The sequence below is a fragment of the Garra rufa genome, chromosome 13 (assembly GCF_049309525.1).
Source record: "Garra rufa chromosome 13, GarRuf1.0, whole genome shotgun sequence".
Lineage (NCBI taxonomy): Eukaryota > Metazoa > Chordata > Actinopteri > Cypriniformes > Cyprinidae > Garra > Garra rufa.
The window spans coordinates 8,344,387-8,369,795 of NC_133373.1; the positions used below are offsets into that span (position 1 = coordinate 8,344,387).

Consider the following 25,409-nt stretch of genomic DNA (forward strand, 5'->3'; position numbering starts at 1 on the left):
CTAGCCTAGAAACGTTCTATACAACATGAGAGTGTGCCTGAATGTCGGGTCTTGCTCCATGCAGAAGGTCAGATCTCTCAAAGTGACTCGAATCGGTGCTCGAGTAGCAAACTGCCCACATGAACCTAACAACTGGGCAGAGAGATGCAGAGAATGAGTTTTTTGACATAGTTTTTCTCATGTGAAATCAGTTTAGAAATAAGTAATAATAAAACAATAGCACTTGCTTGCCATCATCACAAAGTTATAGTGAAAAAGAAGTACACTTTAGTATGCTTATACATGGTAGTTGCAATTAAATGAAATAAATTTAATTTAAGCTTTATACTATTTAATAATAGATATTAAATAAGTTTAGAGAGCTTTTCTGACCCACTTAAATGAAAATTCTGTCCTTAAAGGGATAGTTCACCCAAAAATGAAAATGTGATGTTTATTTGCTTACCTCCAGGGCATCCAAGATGTAGGTGTCTTTGTTTCTTCAGCAGAACACAAATGAAGATTTTTAACGAAAACCGGTGCAGTCTGTCAGCCAAATAATGGCAGTGGATGGGCACCAGACCTTTAAAAGTAAAAAAAATAACATGCACAGACAAATGCAAATTACACCCTGCAGCTCGCGACGATACATTGAGACATAGACACGAAACGATTGGTTTTTGCGAAAAACTGAACAGTATTTATAGCATTTTTTACCTTTGATACACAGCCAAGTCCATCTGTCATGAGCACAAGTTTAGCATCAGGCACGTTACATGTGAACGTGCTCTGTCGTAGAATACGCAAACGTCGGAAGCGATCTGTCACATGTATACGACACTCATTGTTTACACAGTGCACAGAGACTGTGGGTATAGCGGCTATTCAAAATGGTAATTACTTGCGCGTATCCTGATTGTTCAAACCTATTTAAAGCTAAATAATTATGTTTGCTTGTGCAAACTCATCCAGGACTTTACACCGATTTCCTCTTACGGCGTTTGCGTATACTACGCCAGAGCACGTACATGTGTAACGAGCCGGCTGTGTATCAAAGGTAAAAAATGCTATAAATACTGTTCAGTTTCTCACAAAAAACGATCGTTTCGTGTCTTAGGACATCAATGTATCATCATGAGACGCAGGGTGTAATTTGGATTTGTCTGTACGTGTTTTTTTTTTTACTTTTAAAGGTCTGGTGCCCATCCACTGCCATTGTTTGGCTGGCAGACTGCACCGGTTTTCATTAAAAATCTTCGTTTGTGTTCTGTTGAAGAAACAAAGTCACCTACATCTTGGATGCCCTGGGGGTAAGCAGATAAACATCAAATTTTCATTTTTGGGTGAACTATCCCTTTTATTACTCACCCTCATGTCGTTCCAAACCCATAAGACCTTTGATAGAAATGAAGATATTTTTGATGAAACCACATTTAAGGCCCATAAAGGTAGTAAGGACATTGTTAAAATAGTCAGTGTTATTTCGTTGCCGAATAATTTGTGTCATAATTTTCATCAGCAACATTTATTTTCACTGATGAAAATGAGCCGATAACAAAATAAAATCTGTGCTGTATAACAAACACTATGAAGAAAATCTATAGACATTTTCATCAAAAAATTTAAATGAGATGAAAATGTTAGGGAGGGACAGTTTTGGAAGAGACTCATTTAGAACAAATCTGCTGGGTGATTAGATGCATACATATGAACTGTATCAGCCTGTTGATCTATGCGGCAGGACATAAGCTGGCATACATTTGCTGCACATCTCATAAAATGTAAAAAAATATCAATATCTGGGAGTAAGAGAAGAGCAGATATGTGGATACATGTGGAAAGCACACAAGTACTCTTTGAACGAAGAAATACACACAATTGTGTTAAAAGATGAACGACATGAGGGTGAGTAATTTAAGCACAGAATTTTCATTTTTGGGTGAACTGTACTTCAAGTACATCTTCGTAAGTAATTTCATAATCACTTATGACTTCAACACTATCGACTCGGAAATATGGTTAAAGCACCCTGCCAAATACACATGCACAATCAATATAATTAGGTGCTTTTTTCACAAGGGGAGAAAAAATTAATTAATAATCCTGTTGAGAAATCAATCAATCAATCAATCAATCAATTTTGAAACTAGAAATACAGAATAATAAAGAGAAAGATTTAGACATAAAAATACTTAAATACCGCTGCAGATGATTTAACTTTGGCATCTTTTAACCTTTGTTTTTTTTCCTGCAAACTGTACTGTCTCTTTATAGAGATGCTTATTCTACTACAGAGATGAAACCTACTTCCTTAGGCAGAGGTGTTTTTTTTTTATAAGGCCTGTGTAATTTAAGCACACAAAAACTCAAAACCATCTTTTCACTTATTAGCATTGCTCACTGCCTAGAGGAAAAGGAATTCACAAATGTAAAAACTAATTAAACTAAACTAACATAAAATCCTCTGGTCTTTTGTTCAGTTCTTCCTTGTCCTTTTTTCTTATCAATTTTATAAAATCACTAACAATAACACACGGTATATTACAGATAGTCCTTCCCTTTAGGCATAAACAGTACATTACCATCAAACATTTTGGGGATGGTACGATTTTTTAAATGTTTTTGAAGAAAGCCCTTATGCTCACAAAGGCTGTATTTATTTGATAAAAAAATAAATATGAAATATAGTTACTATTTAAAATAACAGTTTTCAAACTTAAAATAATTTTTAAAATGTAATCTATTCCTGTAATGGCAAAGCCGAATTTTCAGCAGCTCCAGTCTTTACTGTTGCATGAACCATGATACGAATCATTCATATAGGCTATAGGTATTTTTTAAAATAAAACATTTCTTCATATCATTAATGTTGAAAACAGTTGTGTTGATTAATATTTTGTGGAAACAATGATACTTTTTCTTTCAGGAATTTTTAATGACCAAAAACAGCATTATAAATGTCTTTACTGTTATCTTTGCTGAATAAAAGTACTAATTTCTTTAAAAAAATATCATACCGACACAAAATCTCTGAACGGCAACCGATTATATAGCATGAAAAAAGTCAAACTCAAAACAAATATACTAGGAATGTAACGATATCAAAATCTCACAATACGAAAGTTTAATTCTTCTATCTAATGCACTTTGAGAGTTCAAAATTAGGAGCTCCAACCCATGTTCTTAACTAAGAAAACTTAAGTTAGAAAAAAGTCAATGAATTGACTTGTACCTGAAATTTAAAGGTGACTTAACCCTCTTTTTATTTGTGGTACACTGTCTTTGTCTAAATTTACAATTACATTCACACTAGTGTTTTAGGAAATTAGAATTCCTATGACAGTAATAGTTATATATTGCTATATATATATTGTAAAACAATTGTACTGTAAAATAAATGAAAATTAATATTTAATAGGTATATTATTTTTGCTTTACACTACAGTAGGGAAATTACAACACTAATTTCCTAATTTTTTATACTTGAAAAAGATACTTTGAACTTGGACTGCAGTTACCAACATTAGTCATTTAAACAAGTAGCTGTCAGTAATTCATACTACACTTTAAAGCTTTTGTTTTGAAAGAAATGGCAGAAGAGCTTTTATTTTGATGGAAAACTCCAGCTTCAGTAAAAACAGGCTTACAAAAACACATCTCACTACAAATCTAGTGGAATGCTGTAATCATCTGCCACGAAGATAAAGCATAACTGGTGGCCGTTGCATTCTCAAACGTGCGCTAAGCTCACAGCACATGCAATAAATGTGTTCACTGCACTCACTGTGAACTGAGCTGTTCTGAGGCACGGAAAACACCGGATCACGAGCTGATCGCCTGAATGAAGTGCACGCTTTGCTTTGAAACGTGCAGTGAAAACAGACTTGATGAATGGACTAAGCAAAAAAAGCACATGCAATCAATGAGTTCACTGCATTCACTGTGAACTGAGCCGTTCTGAGGTGGGAAAACACCGGATCACGAGCTGATCGCCTGAATGAAGTGCACGCTTTGCTTTTGAAACGTGAAGTGAAAACATACTTGATGAAGGGACTAAGCAAAAAAAGCACATGCAATCAGTGAGTTCACTGCATTCACTGTGAACTGAGCCATTCTGAGGCGCGGAAAACACAGGATCACGAGCTGATCACCTGAATGAAGTGCACGCTTTGAAGATCTGTTAAAGGGATTAAGCCATATTGTGCTTTAGGTTTTAGTTTGTTTGACAGATACTGTGCCAAAACATAATGACCGAAAACACTTTTAAAGACCTTTTATGTTAGAATAAGAAGTTTAAATATATGTGACCCTGGACCACAAAACCAGTCATAAGGTTAAATTTTACAAAACTGAGATATATACATCATATGAAAGCTCAATAAATAAGCTTTCTATTGATGTATAGTTTGTTATGATAGGACAATATTTGGCCGAGATACATCTATTTGAATATCTGAAATCTGAGGGTGCAAAAAAATCAAAATACTGAGAAAATCACCTTTAAAGTTGTCCAAATTAAGTTCTTAACAATGCATATTTGGATAGGTTTACAGTAGGAATTTTACAAAAAATCTTAATGTAACATGATCTTTACTTAATTTCCTAATGATTTTTGACATAAAAGAAAAATCAATCATTTTGACCCATACCATGTATTTTTGGCTATTGCTACAAATATACCCCAGCGACTTAAGACTGGTTTTGTGGTCCAGGGTCACATATTTTAAAAACTATACTTTTTGCCCGGAAGACCTATTGTTTCATATTATCATGTGACCACGATAATATCTAGATAGTTTTGCTATAGTGGTACCACGATATTGATAATACTGTTACATTCCTAGTCTTCAGTGTCACATGATCCTTCAGAAATCATTGAAATATGCTCATTTGGTATTTTAAGGCGAGACACCGCAGGTGAATAGGGAAAAAAACGAACTAATAGTTATCGCCTTACTTACCCCGTTGATTGATTACATTGATAAATTGCAAATATTTTTTGTATTACAAGTTTTCTAAAATGTTAGGTTTAAATATGCAAATGAGGCATTATGTAATGAAATATGCGCTAATTTGCATACATTTCTAGTACAAAAATTTTAACAACGAAAGTCAGTTTCAAAAAATTTTTTTTTCTTTTTGACATATTAGAGTAGAACGTTTTTACAGAGGGAATTTTGGGTGTCTCATTTTTGTCACTCCATAATTCATAAAATACTTAGTCAAAAAACAATATATTTTCACAATTTTGGGGGGAATTAAATGTTGTATTAAATAAAGCTAATTATATATGAACAAATCCCTCTGTAAAAACCTTTAGGAAATAGACAGGAATAAAAATGTAAAGTTTGGTGTGTGTAAGTGCTACTAAAGTGGACATTTATGGCTCAGTGTAGGAGACAAAACTCATTTTGAGAAAACCGTCTAAAAAATATGTATTGTAATTGAAATATATTTACAAATAGATAAAGTGCTATAAAATAAACACTTAACAGTGTCTTTTGGATGTTTTCTTTTCACTAGTCTGAAAAAAAACACTATGAAAAACCAAAAAGCCTAAAATCTGAAACTTAACAGGTGCATGAAAAACTTTTTGCCTGCAGTGTCTCTCCTTAATATTAACATTTCCCAACATCATTAATGTTGAAAACAGTAGTGCTGATTAATATTTTTGTGGAAACAAGTATACAGGCATTTCAGGCATTTTTGAAGAGCAAAGTACAAAAGAACAGCAATGCAAATATCTTTACTGTCGTCTTTGCTGAATAAAAGTACTAATTAAAAAAAAAAAAAGCGTACCAACCCAAAATTTTTGAACGGCTGATTTCATAGCATGAAAAAAGTCAAACTCAAACAGGAAATAAAACACAATAAACCGACTCCCTTTCTAAAGAACTTACACTAATATTTAAGTGACACCAGCACAAATGTGCAATTTTATACGGCCACACAGGAAAACTTACACATGAACTCAATAAAAAAAAAAAAAACACACAACAGCTTTTCTAAATACAGCCAGAAATCAAAATAAATGACCAAATGCTCTGTACTACAGACTGTTTATGTATGTGATTGATTTTGAACACGCATGTAAACATTTCCTGCACATCTGCAAAGAGTGAAGTATTAAGACAGTATACAGGAAAACTCACAACAGAGGTGAGTGTATAGACATGTGCAGGTACCTGGTTGGCCCCTGAGCCGGGAGCCTCCAGAGGTTTCCTCTTACGGGGCCCCAGGGCTGCCAGCGCTGCCAAATTTGCATCTCTGTACTCCATCTGTGCCAACTCCAACTGCTGCATCTAAAGAAAGGCGAAAAAGAGAGAATGTGCGCTTGACAGGCACTCAAAAATAAAATCAATATTTCCATTGGCTCACCCAAATCCACGTGGAATGTTTGGGAAAAAAAACGGAAAGCTGTTATTGGTGATGAATCTTTCATTTTAGCACTATTGATTTTACCGATAGACTATGACAAAGAACCCGAGTCGGAGGCCTGAGCAAAAACACACAAACATGTTACGTGCTCTCTAACACACGAGTAGATGAGCGTTACCTTGTAAACAGACACACAACTCATCCAGAGGGCTTTCATTACATTCTGTTCCCTGTTTAGCCGCAGGCTTCAATTCCAGACCCAATATTAGACTCAATTAAAATGAGCCCCCAATTAGAGAGCCTTGTCTCCAGGGTATGTGTATGTATGTGTGTGAATTTGTCTATGTGGGGCACAAATGGGACTTTATGAAGAGTATTGATCGTCCTCATTGCTATACAAGGGAGCAGAAGGAATGAAAAACAGGTTGTGGAGGAGGGACGTATGTATTTTTATTAACACCAACACACAGAAATCCTTCTACCTCTTTGGCTCGCTGTTTCAGACGCTGCTGCTCTGGGTCTTCGGTGTTTGTGCGACTCTACATGCAAACAGAGGGGGAAAAAAACAGTACATTTTAAATGGAGACTGATTCCTGGTGTTTTTCTCCTCTTTTGTTGTGTCTGCTAGTTACCCGGGCAATACGGAGCAGGGCTTCTCGCTCCTCTTCCTCCCTCCTCTGTTTCTCCAGTCTTTCCAGTTGCTCCAGGAACTTCAGCTGAGAGCGTGTGTCATTGGTCTGACTGTAGCGCCAATCATCCTTACAACAGGAAACACCACAACACACATTAGCATCCAACAAGACATCAAAGTAGTGACCCTGGACAACAAAACCAGTCATAAGTAGCACAAGTATATTTTTTTTGCACCCTCAGATTCCAGATTTTCAAATAGTTGTATTTCGGTCAAATATTGTGCTATCCTAACAAACCATACATCAATGTTAAGCTTATTTATTTGGTTCCAGGAAAAAACAGGCTGCACAATAGTTATCTAAAATAACTGCATCCAAAATCATACTTTCTCTGAGTAGGTGGTACTTTTAAACAAGTACTTACTTTTCAGCCATTAAAATTATGTTCTATATAGTATGAATGTTTGTAATATATATTTTATTTGGATATACAACACTGTCATGTTGTCGCTATCATGATGTGACTTGAGGTATCAGTTGTGTTGCATCACTGTCATTCACAAATACTCTCCCGTGGCCTCATGGGATAGCTAGTGTTTGATGGCTGAAGTAGTAGGTCATCATTTTACATACTGTTTTTCATCTATTATATAACAGAGAAGCATGCATATTCAGATCCAGCCATAATATTAACAGATATTTGTCTATTTTGGGGTGCTGATTCCAAAAATAATACTTTCTTCTTATTATTATTATATTAGTATTATTATATTTCTTAGTATTTCTATAGCATTTTTTGAACTCAACAACCATTTTTAAGGTGAAGACGTTTTGTATTATCCTTGTATTATCCTTTAATCAGCAAAAACATGATTCCTATCTTCCTCAGAGCGAAGTTACATTTGTTTGTTCAATTCTTAGTCAATTTCATATGTATAAATGATTCTGAGAACGTTTTTTTATTACTAATCCTGATTTAAATGACGTATTTTGAATGCTTTTGTTGTTGTGATATATGCAATAAATTAATAAATAAACACCATCTGAAAAATCCAAAAATTCTCACAACTTAATATAAAAATAAAAATATAAAAAATAATTTTTTGGAACTCAGCAACATCAAATTAGGCAATATGTGGAATTTTTTAAACTTTTTTTTAAGATGCAGGGCTATGTTATTTTTTCTGTCCATGTGGCATAGATGGTGTCCTAATTGACCAGTATTCTCTAGTTTTTATAGAAAGATTGATATAATATCAAATGCACTGATCAACACTGCATGGTAAGGATCAATTCTAATTTCATGTTATCTTTTCTGAACCAAATTGGTCCCACTTTATAGTAGATGTCTTTAACTACTATGCATTTACGTCAGAAAAATATTTTTAAGGTACTAAGGTACCTATTGTGCTCATGTTGAATTGCAAAACACTTTTGCTGCTATTGAGGTGGGATACGGCTATGGTTAGAGACAGGATTGGTAATATGATTAGAATAATGGTGTGAGGTAGGGTCAACAGTGTAATTACAGATGTAAGATATAAGAAATTAATTACAGATTTGATTACAGGAAGGCATTCTTAAATGCAAGTACAATGTAAAAACATGTACACTACCAGTCAAAAGTTTTTGAACAGTAAAATTGTTTTTCTATTCACCAAGCCCGCCTTTATTTGATCAAAAGTACAGGGGAAAAACTGTAAAATTCTGAATATTTGTACTATTTAAAATCACTTTTCTCTATTTGAATATTTTTAAAAAAATTAATTTATTCCTGTGATTTTAAAGCTGAATTTTTAGCATCATTTAACCAGTCACACAATCCCTCAAATCTTTTGCTACTCAAAAAACATTTATTATGTTTAAAAAGCTGCGTATAATTTTTTTTTTAGGTTTCTTTGATGAATAAAAAAAGTTCAGAAGAACAGCATTTACCTGATACAGAAATCTTTTGTAACATTATAAATGTCTTTATCATCACTTTTGATCAATTTAAAGCATCCTGGCTAAAAAAAATATTAATTTCTATAATTTATTTACAAAAAAAAGATAAATTCTAAAATATATATATATACTAACTTCAAGCTTTTAAACTATATAGTATATAATGTTAAAAAGCTTTTTATTTTGAATAAATGCTGATCTTTGGATCTTTCTATTCATCAAAGAATCCTGAAAAAAATATACTCAACTGTTTTAAATATAATAATATTAATAAATGTTTCTTGAATAGCGAATTAGCATATTAGAATGATTTCTGAAGGATCGTGTGGCACTAAAGAAGGATCGTGTGGCACTAAAGACTGGAGTAATGATGCTGAAAATTTAGATTTGATCACAGGAATAAATTACATTTTAAAATTGCTAAATTTTACTGTTATCTTGTACTTTGGATCAAATAAATGCAGGCTTGGTGAGCAGAAGAGACATCTTTAAAAAAATATAGGTACATAAGACAGTGTCTCATTCATTTAAATATATTTTTTTGTAAATACATCTTGGGTTGCATCAAGTAGAAAAACATTAAAAATCTTACTGTTCAAAAACTTTTGACTGGTAGTGTATGTACACAATAAGTGCACTGTATCAAATGATTAATTTCAAATGTAAGTACACGGTACTTAAAACAATACTGTACATTAAGTTCGTCAAAATGTTTCAGAATATATGAGAGTTCTATTATTTTCGCGATTACTTTGTCTACAGCGTTTACAGGTAGGTATACCTTATAAGAGATCTGTCGATGTTGTGCCACAACAGTTATCTTCTCCAGCAGGTCTCGAAGCCTCTCTTGTGTTGCCAGGGAGAGCAATTCAAGAACATCAGGACAGACTTCTGTGATACTCAAAGATCCACCTATGCACACACAATCAACACTCACTTTATTGACGGACCTATTCTGAATGTTATCAGTTCATTAATAATTTAAAAATATGAACTCTTGTGGATCAATCCAGAATCACACAGAAAGTATAAAGTTGAACCAGTGAATAATTATTTTCACCAACCCAACTGGAGTCATTTAAACATTTCAGGACTGTATCTAAAATAATCTCTTTCGATGCAGGACATACTGTAGATACAACTTTGTGAATGGCACACAAGTTCTCTGGGCACAGACTGTGTGTGGGCCTGATAATCACAGAGAGTTATTCAAGAGTCACATGAATCCTTCTCTAATTCAGCATTCGTACAGACCCATTTACTGCCTGACAGAAATGTAGATCATGTAGAATTAGAGGCAAATGCCTTCATCGAGCTGGAATCCAGCGATTTTGTTGTTTTTCTCCGCTGTTTATATTGTATTCACATTTCCATAATGTCAGACATGCTTTGTTCCTGTTGGTGTGTTACGCTTGCCGAGTAGACAGACATCTGCAAACACTCCAATTCCATCTCATTTTTGCCCTTTCTGCTGATGCGGACCGAGTTCCTGCGAGGCCAAGCCTGTCTCTTTCATTTCCACATTCTCTCTTTTCGTCTCCTCCTCCTCCTCCGCACGACTCCCCCTACCTCCTGGCTATCTCCCTCTCTCTCTCCCTCCCCTCTGCCTCTGTCGTCCTTTCTCTCCCTTGTTCCGACGCTTTTTTGATCAGTGCAGCAGAGTGGATTCCTGCCACTCTGGCAACTTTGCGCGGCTCGGCAGTCATTAGCATACTGATTAAGCAGAACAGGCTCGTCAGAGATACCACTGATCAAAGACAGAGACTGCACTCGTGTGTCACAACACAGCGCAACATATGCCCAAAAAAAACACAGACAGGATGCATGCCGTAGAGGCAGAGCTGAGGGAGGTGAACAGACTTTGACAAACAGAGATGGAGGGAAATGCAATATCACTTTGAGTAAAGCAGTACTATAGTGCTATAGCTGAGGTCAGTGAAACATGGAGGTATACAATGTTCAGGAATGTTACTTTTAAAACACTTATTGAGTTACTAATTACTAATTAAATAGTAACTAATTACGGTACAGGAAAAGTATTTCGTTAAGACTCTTTTGTGTCATCTTTAGGCACTCTTTCTTCCAATTTGGAAGTGCTTGTCTAGCATTTGTTTTACATTTAAACTTCTATTTTTTGCTGTTTGCAAACACTCTGTCAGATTGGACAAGCTGGTGCTCAGTTGGTTTAGCTGGGCGGCCTGCTTTCCCCCAAGGCTGACCAACAGAAAATATCAAAAACCCCTCTAAAACCAACCAAAACAAACAAAAACTAAACTAAAAAAAAAAAAAAAAAAAAAACTGGTTTAGGGTAGGTGGCAATGTCATATTTGATATAAAGTTAGTAAAAACTATTTGATGCGACCCAAGATGTATTTAAAAAAATTATAATTGAATGAGACACTGTATTATGTACCTGAAAAATGCCAAAAAGCCTGCATTTATTTGATCCAAAATAAAGCAAAAACAGTAAAATTTTGAAATATTATTTAAATAACTGATTTCTATTTGAATATATTTTTCCCGTGATTTCAAAGCTAAATATTTAGCATCATTACTTTAGGTCACATGATCCTTCAGAGATCATTCTAATATTCTGATTTGCTGCTCAAAAAACATTATTATTATTAATATTATGTTGAAAACTGCTGAAAATATTTTTTTCAGGTTTCATTGATAAATAGAAAATTCAGAAGAACAGCATTTATCTGAAATAGAAATCTTTCATAACTTTATAAATGTCTTTATCATCACATTTATCATCAATTCAAAGCAAATAAAAGTATTGCTAAATAAAAGTATTAATTTATATCATTTCTTCCCCCCCCCCCAAAAAAAATCAAAACTTATACTGACTTCAAACTTTTGAATGGTATAGTGTATAAAGCTTTACAAAATCTTTTTATTTCAGATAAATGCTGATCTTTGGATCTTTCTATTCATTTCAGAATCCTGAAACAAAATACTCAACTGTCTTAAATATTAATAATAGTAAACGTTTCTTGAACAGCATATCAGCATATTAGAATAATTTCTGAAGGATCATGTGACACTAAAGAGTAAATGGAGTAATGATGCTAAAATGTAGCTTTAATCACAGAAATAAATTACATTTTAAAATATATTCAAATAGAAAACAATCATTTTAAATAGTAAAAATATTTCACAATATTACTGTTTTTTCCTGTATTTCGGCTCAAATAAATGCAGGCTTGGTAAGCAGAAGAGACTTCTTCAAAAAACATAAAAAATCTTACTGTTCAAAAACTTTTGACTGGTAGTGCATATATGTCTGAGAAAATGCTGAATATATGTAAAACATATAAAATATGAGAAATTTGTGAAAATAATTAAATGGGTAGAGTAAAGTTACCGATCTGCAGCACTCGTGACTTTAGGGCTGATGGGAATAAAAAGGGCTCTTCTTGACAGGAGCGGATCACTGATCCCACATACTCAGAGCCAGAGGCCAAAATCCGTGCGTTCTCCTCACTCAGGTTCACTCCGGCCATGGAGGCCACATCATTAATGTCATCGTCATCTCTAAATTAAAGTCCGTCAAAGAAAAAGGATAGGATTTCAATTTTTGGCTTAAAATGAATATGCCAATGGTGTAGCTTACCTAGAAATCTTTATCTATAGTGACATTGACTGCCTTCTATTCACATTCATCCTATAAAGAACCAATATGCACATTCACCCGCTGTGCAGCAGGGAATGGCCCCAAGTCAGAGCTATTACCGGAAAGAGCCCGAGGTGCTGTCCTTGAAGCCGTGTGCCTGTGCTGGAAGGGGCGGCTGGGAAAAGTGTGTTTTAGACGCCTGAAGGATGGACTGCCGCACAACAGCACCTGTGGGGACAGAATAAAAATACAGATATTTTTATCAGCTCAAAATGAATTGGGACACTTGGAGGTGAAAGAAGCACAAAAGTAATAAAAGCTCACCAAAGTCTTTCAGTGTATTGAGCTTTAATCAAAATGACATTCATGTAACCCACATATATATGCTTCTCTTTTTTATTTGTAAAAGTTGAATTGATCAAGAGCCTCCAAAACATACTGGCCACTTATTAGCACCCCTAGAAATGTTTATGAATAAAATATGTATATTTCCATTCCCATATGTTACATGTAAATGTCCAGTCATGACTTCCTGTACAAATATGTCACAGTTACATCATTAACAGCTGCGTGCGCATAGTGGCTTCAGAAAAAACACTGGTAACAATCCATGGAATAAGAGAAAAAAATATTTTTGTGCATTTTGATGTCAAAATCAGAATGCAAATCAATTTTATAAAATACTGTTGTCAAAGACGGCATTTGAACCTAAACGTAGACATTTAAACGGACATACTATGGATGAAAACTGCTATGATTACTCTACTTTTAAATCATAAACTTGATTTAAACATAAGGTCTTCATAGCATTCACATATGCTGTTCATAGGGGACGTATTGTATTAGCCCTACAGTTACAGCATGAAATAATATTTAAACCTATTAATATTAACATTTTTACATAACATATTTATTTTATCTCACAATTCTGACTTTCTTGCAAATGCAAGTTTATATCTCCTAATTCGAACTTTATAACTCGATGTAACTCAAAAATAGTGAGTTTTCTGCCACTAGATAGCCTTCGACCATAAAAACGTCATCCTTGTTTCGGATCTGTGAGACTATCCCACTATCTAACGTCAATTTCATTGAATAACAGAGCTTATCGCTGGGTGACAAGCTCTTGTAATAAGTGGAGAACATTTTGAAAATGACATCTAATCAATATAGTCTATAATGTTTTTTTAATCAAACTATTTTGTACCACATCCGTGTAATTCTCTAGCCGTAATGGCCATCTCTCCCGGGTTTTCTGCAACCATGATACGTGAGCATCCCGAATGTTTACAAACCTATAATTGGTCTATATAGTTCTGATGAGCTGCACAAGATTGTTGAACCTCATAAAATAGAAAGTGGCTTTTGGAAAAAAGCTAAAAATTTTACATTTCCATTTTCACCATCAGGGCAATAATTAAGACGTTCCAATCAATTGTAGATGTTATGAATCTGCCTGGAAGAAGAAATGTGCCTATATCATCCTAATGCACTGTGAGGAGGATAGTTTGAATTGACAAAGACTCTCCAAGGATCCCAGCTAGAAAACTGCTGAAATTAGTTGAGTCCTGGTGTCAGAAAGCCTCAGAAAATATATAAAACAGCACCCACATCACCACAAGTTGCTTGGGAGGGTTTCAAGAAAAAAATCAGCTCTGCTCTCATTCCAAACTAAACTCCAGCATATTCAGTTGCCAGATGCAAATGCAACTTCAAACGAGACCTGGAACTGTTTTAAATGCATTTTTGATCAAATTAAAGGTGACATATCATGAAAATCTGACTTTGCTATGTTTAAGTGCTATAATCAGGTCCCCAGTGCATCTACTAACCCAGAAAATGTGAAAAAGGACAACCCAGCAATTTTGTTTTGACAAGTTTTTCTCTGCAAGCATGTGAAAAATGAGTGCAACGTAAAAACTTTGAGCAAAGCATGCTAACTGTTCTGTCATTGGATGCACAAATGAGCACAGAACACTATTTAGAGTCTCAGCCTCAGAGGAGACAAGTGAGCAATGGATTTATTGATTTATATACTGTATATTACGCTGCTGCCACACAGATCTAATACAAACATCACAGACATAACCGACTTTGTAACTCGTGTGTTTTTAACAAACTTGTGTTTTTGACAGTTTAAGTGCAATAAGACATAAAAGAGAACTTAGTTTAGTACTCAAATGCTGTGTGACAGCCGCTTTCTGTGTGTGTGCTTCGTTTGTGTGCACTCAGAAAAGTTTAAACTACGGTAATATGGTTTAAAACGCATAATTTCAGTGTGATAATGAAAACCAAACAGATGTTTTTTGGCCGAATATCTGAGGTGCGAGCTGTAAAGGCACAGCCCTTATCTGGAAAAGGAGATAAATACCAAAAAAGGAGAACAGCAGCTAATTTGCATAAATTAATAAACAGACATGCATGTAAACAGTTTCTGAGCTTTCACTCAAAACGGGCATTTTCAACATGATATAATTAATGATCAATGGGGTATTTTGCACTGCAACTTCACAGACACATTCTTGGGTGTCTGAGACTTGTATTATATTTTGTACAAAGGGGCATAATAGGTCTCCTTCAATACAGCCCTAATGAGCGTAGGAGACTTATTTAAAAAAAAAAAAAAAGATTTAAAACTATAGCTTATACCTGCAGGCTGAGTGTTAGTTTGAATGAGCATCTGTTTGGGTTGAGTTTGGTTCTGTGCAGGAAAGCCCGCCTGAGTCAAAGACTGTTTGACGATTACTCCTTTAGGTTGCTGGATCACCTGACAAAGTAAAAACAAAATCAATAAGAAGACAGCCATCCTAAATAAATTCAGCAAAGATGCAAAAATTATGCATATGAAAATATTCAAAGAAGGTATGCTGGGTTTAGTCCACCTCGAGGACATTGTAGAAACCATTTTAGACAGAAGCACTCCCTGCAAACCCTCAGAGAACTTTCTGATTCTGAAGTAATCAAAACCTCTAAAGTCTATTCAGGTATATGGGAAATGAGCTTCTGTATTTCCGTGGAAATCCATCAAGACGTCCAATAAAATGGTGATATTAGATTACAGAAAAACAAATCATGACATTATTTGAATATGATAACATGACATTCCTGGTAAGAAATGGGGTGAGACTCATGCATCTTTGTCTCTAGTGTAAAACTAATTTGAATCTGCTTGGGCTTGTGGGATACTGGTGGTTTTAAGTGAATTAGCCTGTACACCGTGGGCGGTGGTGAGTTAACCAGGAAATGAAGACAAAGTGAAGAGAGGCTGTCATAAAAATGAACCAGTGCGCTAGGAAGGAGGCAGTGTGAAATTAGAGTGTTTCACTCTCGCACAAACACACACACACACACGCAGTCTACCGAGTCTACTATTACATAAAACATCAAAACGGTGTATTCAGGATCCCCAAACACACATTTCTGAATTCCAGACACCATATGGTACTCTAACTATTGATAAGGAAATCATACCTTGAGATTAACATTAAAATAATGCACATCCAGTTTTGTTTCCATGGTGAAAACACCACCACTGAATGATCATTTGTTTTCCTTATTATCAAATTACTCTTTCGTTGTTTCATATAGGCAAACCCCCGAAAACATTTTGATAAATTACATTGCCAGGACTCGAAATGGGCCGGGGTTTACCAGCTGAGCCGTTCTGGTTGGCTGGTTGGGCTTGAAGGAGGAGCTAACGGACACAGCGGACTTCTGGTTTGAGGCCTTGGCTGGTGCTGAATCTGAGGGCTTGAGTTGGTCACACTGCTGAATGAAGAGTTGCGAGTTTGGGGTGAGCTGACGGACAGCTGGCAGGCTCCTCTGAAAGAATTAATACATCAGGATCTCTGGTTATACATCTCTAATTTAGCTCATACCAAAGAGGCCATGTCTCATTCACACATGAAGGTCTGATAATAGATTTCATCTTAAAATCAGGTCAAAAATGAGGTCAGTACCCTCATATATATACCCATATGGCTGTTGAAGTTGCTCATAATATCTAAATGAGTTTTAAAAAAGGAAAAAACTGCATTCACCTTCAGGAAAGGCACTAGATATGGCTGAGGGGATGATTTGAGCTCCATATAGAGTTTTTCAGTAAACTCTTCTGCCTCTAGTTTTCCATCCTACATGAAGAGAAGAAATCAAAAGCCCATTAAAACACATCATGTATTGTGTTATAGTGATTTAGAAAGCAGTAAGTAACATCATACCAACAGGCCTTTGACAAGAGCTCTGACGTTCTGAGCCATGTTGGCCGAGCGAGTGCCGCTCGATGCGAGCTTCATAAGAGTAACCAGGAAGTTTTTACACTTCTTCACATTCTCCAAGGTCTCCTGACAAGAAAGAATATTAAACATTATCAGTTTTATAATGCACATATTAAAAACCCAAAAATGAAAATTAGCCCATTATTTACTCACCCTCTAGGCATCCTAGGTGTATATGACTTCCTTCTTTCAGACGAATCCAATCGGAGTTTTATTCATACGTATCCTGCCATTTCCAAGCTTTAAAATCACACGGGTGGATTTTTCTCTTCAAAAGTCCAATAAAGTGCATCCATCCATGATAAAAAGTTCCTCACACGGCTCCGGGGGGTGAACAAAGGCCTCCTTAATGAACTGATGCCTTTTTGTAGGAAAACTATTCATATATTAAATGTAAAAATCAGTTTAACCTATCTTGCACCAATTAATAGTGCATGTGAGGCACTTTTTACTATGGATGCACACACTTTATTGGACTTGTTTTGGACTGATGAAGATAAACACCTGCCTATGCAATTCTAAAGCTTTGAAACACAAGGATAATTTTTTTATATATAACTCCAACTGGATTTGTCTGAAAGAAGGAAGTCATATACACCTAGGATGAATGGAGGGTGAGTAAATAATGGGCTAATTTTCATTTTTGGGTGAACTAACCCTTTAATTTTAAATATCAAAATGTACTATTAGATTACCTAAGTGTTTTAGCATGTTTTTAAAAACACAATTTAATAAAATGTTCCATTTTTAGCAACATTTGTCATATTGTACATTATAAAGTTTAGACGCCTTAATTTACTTTAAAATGCATTTGCTTTAACTTAACTTTATTTAGACCAAAAAAAATTGCCATTTCTTGGCTTTTCCGTAATGGCCAGGTTTTAACCCTAATTTTACATAAAGTAAATGGAGGAATAACTTGTATATTGTTAGCAATGTTTCAAGATGAACACTGACTGGACTGAAGGCTTATTTGATTTTCTCTTATTTAGACATTAATGGAAAACATAGAGTGACAACTGTTATTTATATTTATTTTTCTGCAAAGAGTCTGCTATTTTGTTATACAAATCTCTGGAATTTACAAGCAATCAGACTTTAATCTTAGTTGTTGGCCATATATATATATATATATATATATATATATACAGTACAGACCAAAAGTTTGGACACACCTTCTCATTCAGGTGTGTCCAAACTTTTGGTCTGTACTGTAGATATGAATTCAACTGAAAAAACTTGTGAAAAAATATCTTTCAGGTGGTCAAATAGTAAATAGCAAATAGTGGAGCTCTGCAGCCACCTACTGGTGAAAGTTATTTGTAGTTGTTTTTTTTACTTTTAAAACTGGATTTTCCAAAAGATGGGCAAAAATCTTACACTAAACCATGTGAAATTATCCATGTTATCCCCATGAATTAAAGTTAGAAATGTGGGTGTTTTATAAAGTGAATTTTACATAAAAAAAAATCAGTTTTTGTATAAAAACCCATTTAAAAAATATTTATTTATTAATTTATATATATTTAAAATTTGAATGAGAAGGTGTGTCCAAACTTTTGGTCTGTACTGTATGTATTTGTGTGTGTGTGTGTGTGTGTGTGTGTGTGTGTGTGTGTGTGTGTGTGTGTGTGTGTGTGTGTGTGTGTGTGTGTATGTGTATATATATATATATATATATATATATATATATATATCATACTATATGAGCCATAATAGCCTGATGTACCACATATGTGACTCTGGACCACAAAACCAGTCATAAGGGTCAATTATTTTAAATTGAGATTTATATATCATAGATTGATACATCATCTGAAAGCTGAGTAAACAATATTTTCATTGATTGTTAGGATAGGACAATAATTGGCTGAGATATAACTATTTGAAAATCTGGAAGTCTGAGGGTGCAAAAATTCAAAATATTGAGAAAATTGCTTTAAATTTGTCCAAAAGTTTTTAGCAATGCATATTACTAATCAAAATTAAGTTTTGATATATTTACAGTAGGAAATTTACAAAATATCTTTATGGAACATGATCTTTACTTAATATCCTAATGTTTTCTGGCATAATGACCTATACAATGTATTTTTGGCTATTGCTACAAATATACCCGTGCTACTTTTGTGGTCCAGGGTTACATATGACACTCAACAGAAAAAAGGCATTTCTTAGGTTTGTTTTCATTTTTTTTAAAGGTTCCGTTAAATTTGTTGTATTATTTAATTATATTATATGTCAGGCTTTCCAGGGTTAAAGTGATGGTTCACTCAAAAAAGAAAATTCTGTGATTAAATACCCTGAAGTTGTTTCAAACCCATAAGACCATCAGAATACAAATTAAGATATTTTTTATGAAATCTGAGAACTTTCTGATCCTGTATAGGCAGCAATGCAACCGACACATTTAAGGCCCAGAAAGGTAGTAAGGACATTGTTAATAGTCCATGTGACATCAGTGGTTCGACATCAAGGTTAAAAATATCTAAAAATAAGGTTAAAAAAAATAAACATCCTAATTTCTGTCCTGAAGATAAACAAAGATATTACGGATTTGGAACGACATGAGGGAGAGTAATTAATGATAGAATTTTGTGGTGAACTATCCCTTTAATATTACTGTATTCTTATGCACATAAACTTACAGCTGTAACAGTGACTGGGGTTGATGATGTGTTTGAGCTGGATCTGGATGGTACATTAGGAGACACCATACGTGGGGCATTACCCTGGGTGGAGAGAGCACCTTTGCCCACAGACTGCAGACAAATGAAGCATAGACATGATTAGGTAGATGAATGCAACATGAAATGACCTACATTTCTATTTAAACCACTGAGGGAAAGCTAACAATGCATTTCAGTCAACAGTGTGCCCTGAAGTCAGAGTATGAATCACTTTTTTTTGTTTTGTTGTTTGGATCAATAATTGATGCAGCCAAAGTGAGTAATACCTTTACAGCAGAGGTATTAATTATGGTAGTTGCAGTGACAGAATTAGTCCTCTGGTTAAAGGTCCCCGGTGTGCTGCTGTTTGGAGTCATTTGACTAGCTTTGATAACAGGCCCCATGGTAGAGCTGGGCTTTCTGATGGCTGTCCCTACAACACCAGCTGGTTTAATAATGGTGGTTCCTGTTGTACATGATGGCGTGAAAATAGCACTCCCTGTAGCGGTGGGAGGTTTCTGAATGGCAGTCCCAGTAGTGGGGTTAAGTTTAATATTGGTAGTAGCTGATGCACTGGAAGGTGGGAGAGAAACTCGGATGATTGGTGTAGTGGTTACAGTTGCCTGTATTAAAAAAGAGAGGAGATACATGAAATGAAATGGTGCATTTCCATAAATCAAATGCTTGTAAAAAATCTTATGTGATGGCTTTCAAGCTTTTTGTAATGGTTATCTTGCTTTGTGAGAAAAGGTCGCTATATGTTTTTATATATGAAGATGCATTCATATTGTAACAAATAGCAAGCATGATATTAAAGAAAGTTTTTATAACATTATTAGCTCTTTATGAAAGCCTGTTTCCCCCACAGGACTTAAAATAAGGCTTCTAAGTTCACTTTTCACTCTTTTCAGTTTTTTTCTTTCTACCATTAATAACAAAATTTAAAAGGTAATTGCTGCTTTTTATCTCACAAATCTGACTTTCCCTCTCAAAATTCTAATTTTATATATCTCACAATTCTGACTTTCTTTCTTGCAACTGAATAATCGTGGTGTGAAGATGCTTGCATACTTATTTAATAATTCAGTCATAATGAATTTAAATGTTATCTAGAAAATATTTTTTGTACGTGGATAATTTATATATTTATATACACAATTAAATAAAAATATAATTATATTAATATTAAAATATTAATATTTTAAGATGAATACTATTTTTTTAAATACTGTAGTGGAAAGACGCTCACATACTTATTAAATAATTATTATATAGCCATAATAAATTTAAATATTACCTAGAAAATATTTTTTTTGTATTAAATATGCATAGTTTTTATACATAATCAAAATAAAATCATCTATAATTAAAATATAATTGTATTAATATTAAAACATTAATATTTTAAAATAAATACTAATATTAAAAATATAAATGATTTTTAATACTGTGGTGGAAATATGCTTCCATACTTATTGAATACTTATTATAAATTTAAGTATAATAAATTTAAATATTATCTAGAAAATGTACTTTTTTTTTTCACACAATTAAAAATCATATTTGTATTAAAATATATTTGTATTAATATAAAAAATAATATTTTAAGATAAATACCAATAATATGATTTTCTTTTATATTGTGGTGGAAAAAAGACGCTTCATATTGAATAATTATTATACAGCCATAATAAATTAAATGTTATCTAGAATTTTTTTTGTATTAAATACTTATAATTTGTATACACAATAAATAAAAAATATATATTTTATATTTTAAATATAATTATCTTAATATTTTAAGATAAATAATAATATTCAAAATATAAAACATTTGTGCATGGTATCTGTTTTTAATTGTTAAGCCATGTGAATAAAGGCTTTTTATTCCTAAGAAGATTTTCGAGTGCCTTGGTCTGAGTAGTTTTTTTGATTTCTTTTTATACTTTGGTGGAAAGGGACTTTCACACTTTTTTGTATTAAATATAAATAATTTTTATACATAATTAAAAAAAATATATCTATAATTAAAATATAATTGCATTAACATTAAACTATTAATATTTTAAAATAAATATACTAATATGCAAAGTATAAAATAAGAATGAATTATAATGTATAACATTTTTTATTAATTTAAAAGTATTTGTATGACACTTTTCATAATTGATAAAGATAACCACACACACACAAAAAAAAAAGAGGCATAACTGCATATGAAAAACAAGAAAATTGTCAAGGGATGCCATTTTGGCCCCTGGTGATCCAAAGACCCTAATCTGAAAACCACATATTTATCTCACTGGATCTCACTGTTTCTTTTCGCAGCATTAAAAATAAGTGACCAAAATAACACACCTGTGAGGATGGGGGTCTAACTATAGCAGCAGCATTGGCACTGGCTGGTTTTGGCAGCATTCCCTGAGCCTGTGCCTGGGCCAGAGCCTGCTGAGATACCAACATCAACTGCCCACTGTCACTGCGGATTAACACCATTCCTTCAGAGGCAAGGCAGAGAGAGCAAGACATCGCCAAGACTGATAAGTAGGCTTGATGGTTAAGCACACTATACAGTTAGAGTACACTAACAGACCAAGAAATGAAACAGTGGACCCTGAATCCACACATAAAAACTCACCTTGTGGGACCTGGAAGTTGGCAGGCAGCTGCAGTGGCACAGTTTGAGGTGTGCGTGTCATTGGTACACTTTGTGATGGGGTGGAAATCCTTGGCAATGTCACAACTGTCCCCTTGGCAGTGGTCAGTGTGGTGACCCTGGGCTGGCTTATGGAGACAGAGCTTACAGTCACCCTTCCAGGCTGAGGTACCAGTGCCAAGCTGGTGGCCCCTGGTCCCTGAACATTAGATGTGACCACCCTGGCTCCTACGACCACCGGTGTGGTGGATCTGATCTGTGCAGGGCCTGCTATGATCTTTGGAGCAGGTTCAGATGAGGCTGTTACAGGACGCTGACTTGCAGAGTTTGATGAATCAGTCTCTTGCTTTGATTTTGGCTGCTCTCCTTCGCCATTAGGGGAAGCTAAATCTGTTTTGCTGTTTTCAGAGGTGTTAACAACATTAGCGTTTGAGTCTAACGTCTCTTTTTTATTGTCTAAAGAAGTTTGCGAAGTTTTCTCCTCAGTGTTGATTGTTTGCGCGTCGTTGTTTTCTCCGTCTAATTTATCTGAACCCGATGTTTCCGACATTATTTAGTCTAGTTTTACGACGTGTTAAACACAGACTGAATAATTTGGTAGAGATTCCATCTATATGGTCGAATAATCAAATTTATATGTGTAAATACGCGAACGACACGGTGGATATACAGCTCTCGCCAAATCAACCGTTGGTGGGGATTTTGATTCATCCGAAGGATTCGAATCCTTCATAATTGAATTGATGATTCATCGGTTCGTTTTTTGACTCTTTGTACGCAACACAGTTTACGCCAGAAGCTACAAGCGAAAATCTTTTTTGTGTGCGAGTCAGTGAATCACTGATTCACTCAACCGATTCACTAAAAGCACAGAGTCATTTATGAGGGAAACAAACCTTTGTGAATGAGATGCTTCGTTCAGTGCCCTTCCGAATCTTGTCTGGAGTCAAATATCTTAATTGACTCCTTGATTCAAGGGCGTATTCCTTCAGAATATTTAACCAATGAAATGCTGACTTGAATACCAATATTTAATACAGCCGAGAGATCTATGGCAAGCCATTTTAGCCTAAAATATACTGTTACTCATCGTAATTGCATTTTTACTATTAATTACAATTTACAATTAATTTACAATTAAAGAGCTCTTTCATTAAATTATTACTAGTAACAATTATAATTAGAGAGCTCTCTAATTCAATTCTTAGGCTACTAGTAACAATTTCAATTACAGAGCTCTCTTATTAAATTCTTACTAGTAACAATTTCAATTACAGAGCTCTCTTATTAAATTCTTACTAGTAACAATTTCAATTAGAGAGTTTTTACTGGTCATATCATATGTCTCCATTGACTTCCATTCATTTTTTTTTTTTTAAGATTTTTTTATTTTTGCCATTTTTGCCTTTATTACAATAGGACAGATCAGACAGGAGAGGAAGTGAAGTAGGAGAGAGATAGGGGGCAGGATCAGGAAAAGTCCTCAAGTTGGGATTCGAATACGGGACACCCAGAGTGCAACGGCGCTGTATGTTGGCGCGCTGCCCACAGGGCTATCAGCACCGACAGACATCCATTCATTTTTTAATAACAGAGCTCTACAGTTTAATCGTTAATAGTAAGAATTACAGTAAGAGAGCTCTCTAAATCAATTTTTACTAGTAATAATTCCAATTACAGAGCTCTCTAATTCAGGTTTTACTAGTAACAATTCCAATTAGAGAGCTCTCTAATTTAACTATTACTTGTAAAAATGCAATTACAGAGCTCTACAATTAAATTTTTACTAGTAAAAAGCTCTCCAAATGGAATTGTTACTAGTTAAAACTGAAGTAGAAAGCTTTCTAATTGTAATTATTACTAGTAAGAACTGAATTAGAGAGCTCTTTAATTGTAATTTTAACTAGTAAAAATTGATTTAAATAGCGGACTGTAGTGAAGTATTTTTACTCTGCTGTAAAAGTACTTCTCAAGTGTCTGTCCTTTATCATATTGTTTTTCTTTAGAAAACTTTACTTCAAAACATTCCAAAGCATATTGTGCTTTTTACTACACTATGTTTCATATTAAATATTATACTCAATTACATTACAATCTATTGCTTTCTTACTTTTACTCAAGTAAAAGTTATTCAATAATTTTTTTTATTTCTGTGGTAGAAAAAAAGATGCTTCATATTGAATACTTATTCTACAGCCATAATAAATTAAATGTTGTCTAGGATTTTTTTGGTATTAAATACTTATTTGTATACAAAATTAAATAAAAAAATATATATTTAAAATATAATTATATTAATATTTTAAGATAAATAATAATAAAAATATAAAACATTACCTTTTTGTACTGTGGTGGAAAGACGCTTTCACACTTACTGAATACTTATTATACAGCCATAATAAATTTAAATGTTATATAGAAAAAGTTTTTGTATTAAATATGTATTCTTTATACATAATTAAATAAAACAAGATCTATAATTAAAATATAATTGCATTAACATTAAACTATTAATATTTTAAAATGATAATTCATTCACTTTTTTAATTAATTCAAAACAATTAAAGATTTACTTCAAAACATTCTAAAGCATATTGTACTTTTTTACTACACTACGTTTCATATTAAATATATTTTAATACTTAATTACATTAGAAATCTATTGCTTTCTTACTTTTACTCAAGTAAAAGTAATTCAAAGATTTACTTGAGTACAAGAAAGTACTACATTTTTTATGTTCTCAAGTATTAAAGGTAAAACAAACAAATTTTATTTATAAAATGTAATGAAGTAAAACGTATGACATGCTTTGGAATGTAATGAAGTATAGCTTTCCAAAGATAAACACTCAACAACTTGACTCAATTTACTTGAGCAAAATAAAAATACTTAAGTACTTAAGTTGCATGGGTATATTTGTAGCAATAGCCAACAATACACTCTATGGGTCAAAATTGTCAATTTTTCTTTTATGCCAAAAATCATTAGGATATTAAGTAAAGATTATGTTCCATGAAGATATTTTGTACATTTCCTACCTTAAATATATCGAAATGTAATTTTTGATTAGTAATATGCATTGCTAAGAACTTCATTTGGACAACTTTACAGGCGATTTTCTCAATATTTAGATTTTTTTGCACCTTTAGATTCCAGATTTTCAAATAGTTGTATCTTGGCCAAATATTGTCATGTCCCAAAAAAACAATTTCAAAAAACTCAATTTGACCCTTATGACTGGTTTTGTGGTCCAGGGT

The 25,409-nt window shown here is 33.8% G+C and overlaps 1 protein-coding gene across 1 annotated transcript; it reads right to left on the reverse strand.

Moving 5' to 3' along the window:
• On the reverse strand, positions 1-22,701 carry taf4b (TAF4B RNA polymerase II, TATA box binding protein (TBP)-associated factor). The gene is made up of 15 exons (XM_073816646.1): positions 22,134-22,701; positions 21,854-21,993; positions 19,783-20,118; positions 19,475-19,588; positions 16,770-16,892; positions 16,593-16,682; positions 16,204-16,374; positions 15,202-15,319; positions 12,672-12,780; positions 12,304-12,473; positions 9,715-9,845; positions 6,990-7,115; positions 6,840-6,896; positions 6,165-6,281; positions 1-132 (listed from the first exon to the last, which is right to left on the reverse strand). Exons 1-15 carry the CDS (start codon positions 22,699-22,701, stop codon positions 1-3), a joined length of 2,502 nt encoding a protein of 833 aa, XP_073672747.1.
• Between the last annotated feature and the right edge of the window lie 2,708 nt (positions 22,702-25,409).

Excerpts from the sequence above, each read along its gene's own strand:
- taf4b (XM_073816646.1), bottom strand. The coding sequence starts at position 22,701 with ATGTCGGAAACATCGGGTTCAGATAAATTAGACGGAGAAAACAACGAC. Across the intron at positions 20,119-21,853 it reads TTAGACCCCCATCCTCACAG|GCAACTGTAACCACTACACC; the intron begins GTGTGTTATTTT and ends TTTTTAATACAG. Across the intron at positions 19,589-19,782 it reads TTAATACCTCTGCTGTAAAG|TCTGTGGGCAAAGGTGCTCT; the intron begins GTATTACTCACT and ends ATTTGTCTGCAG.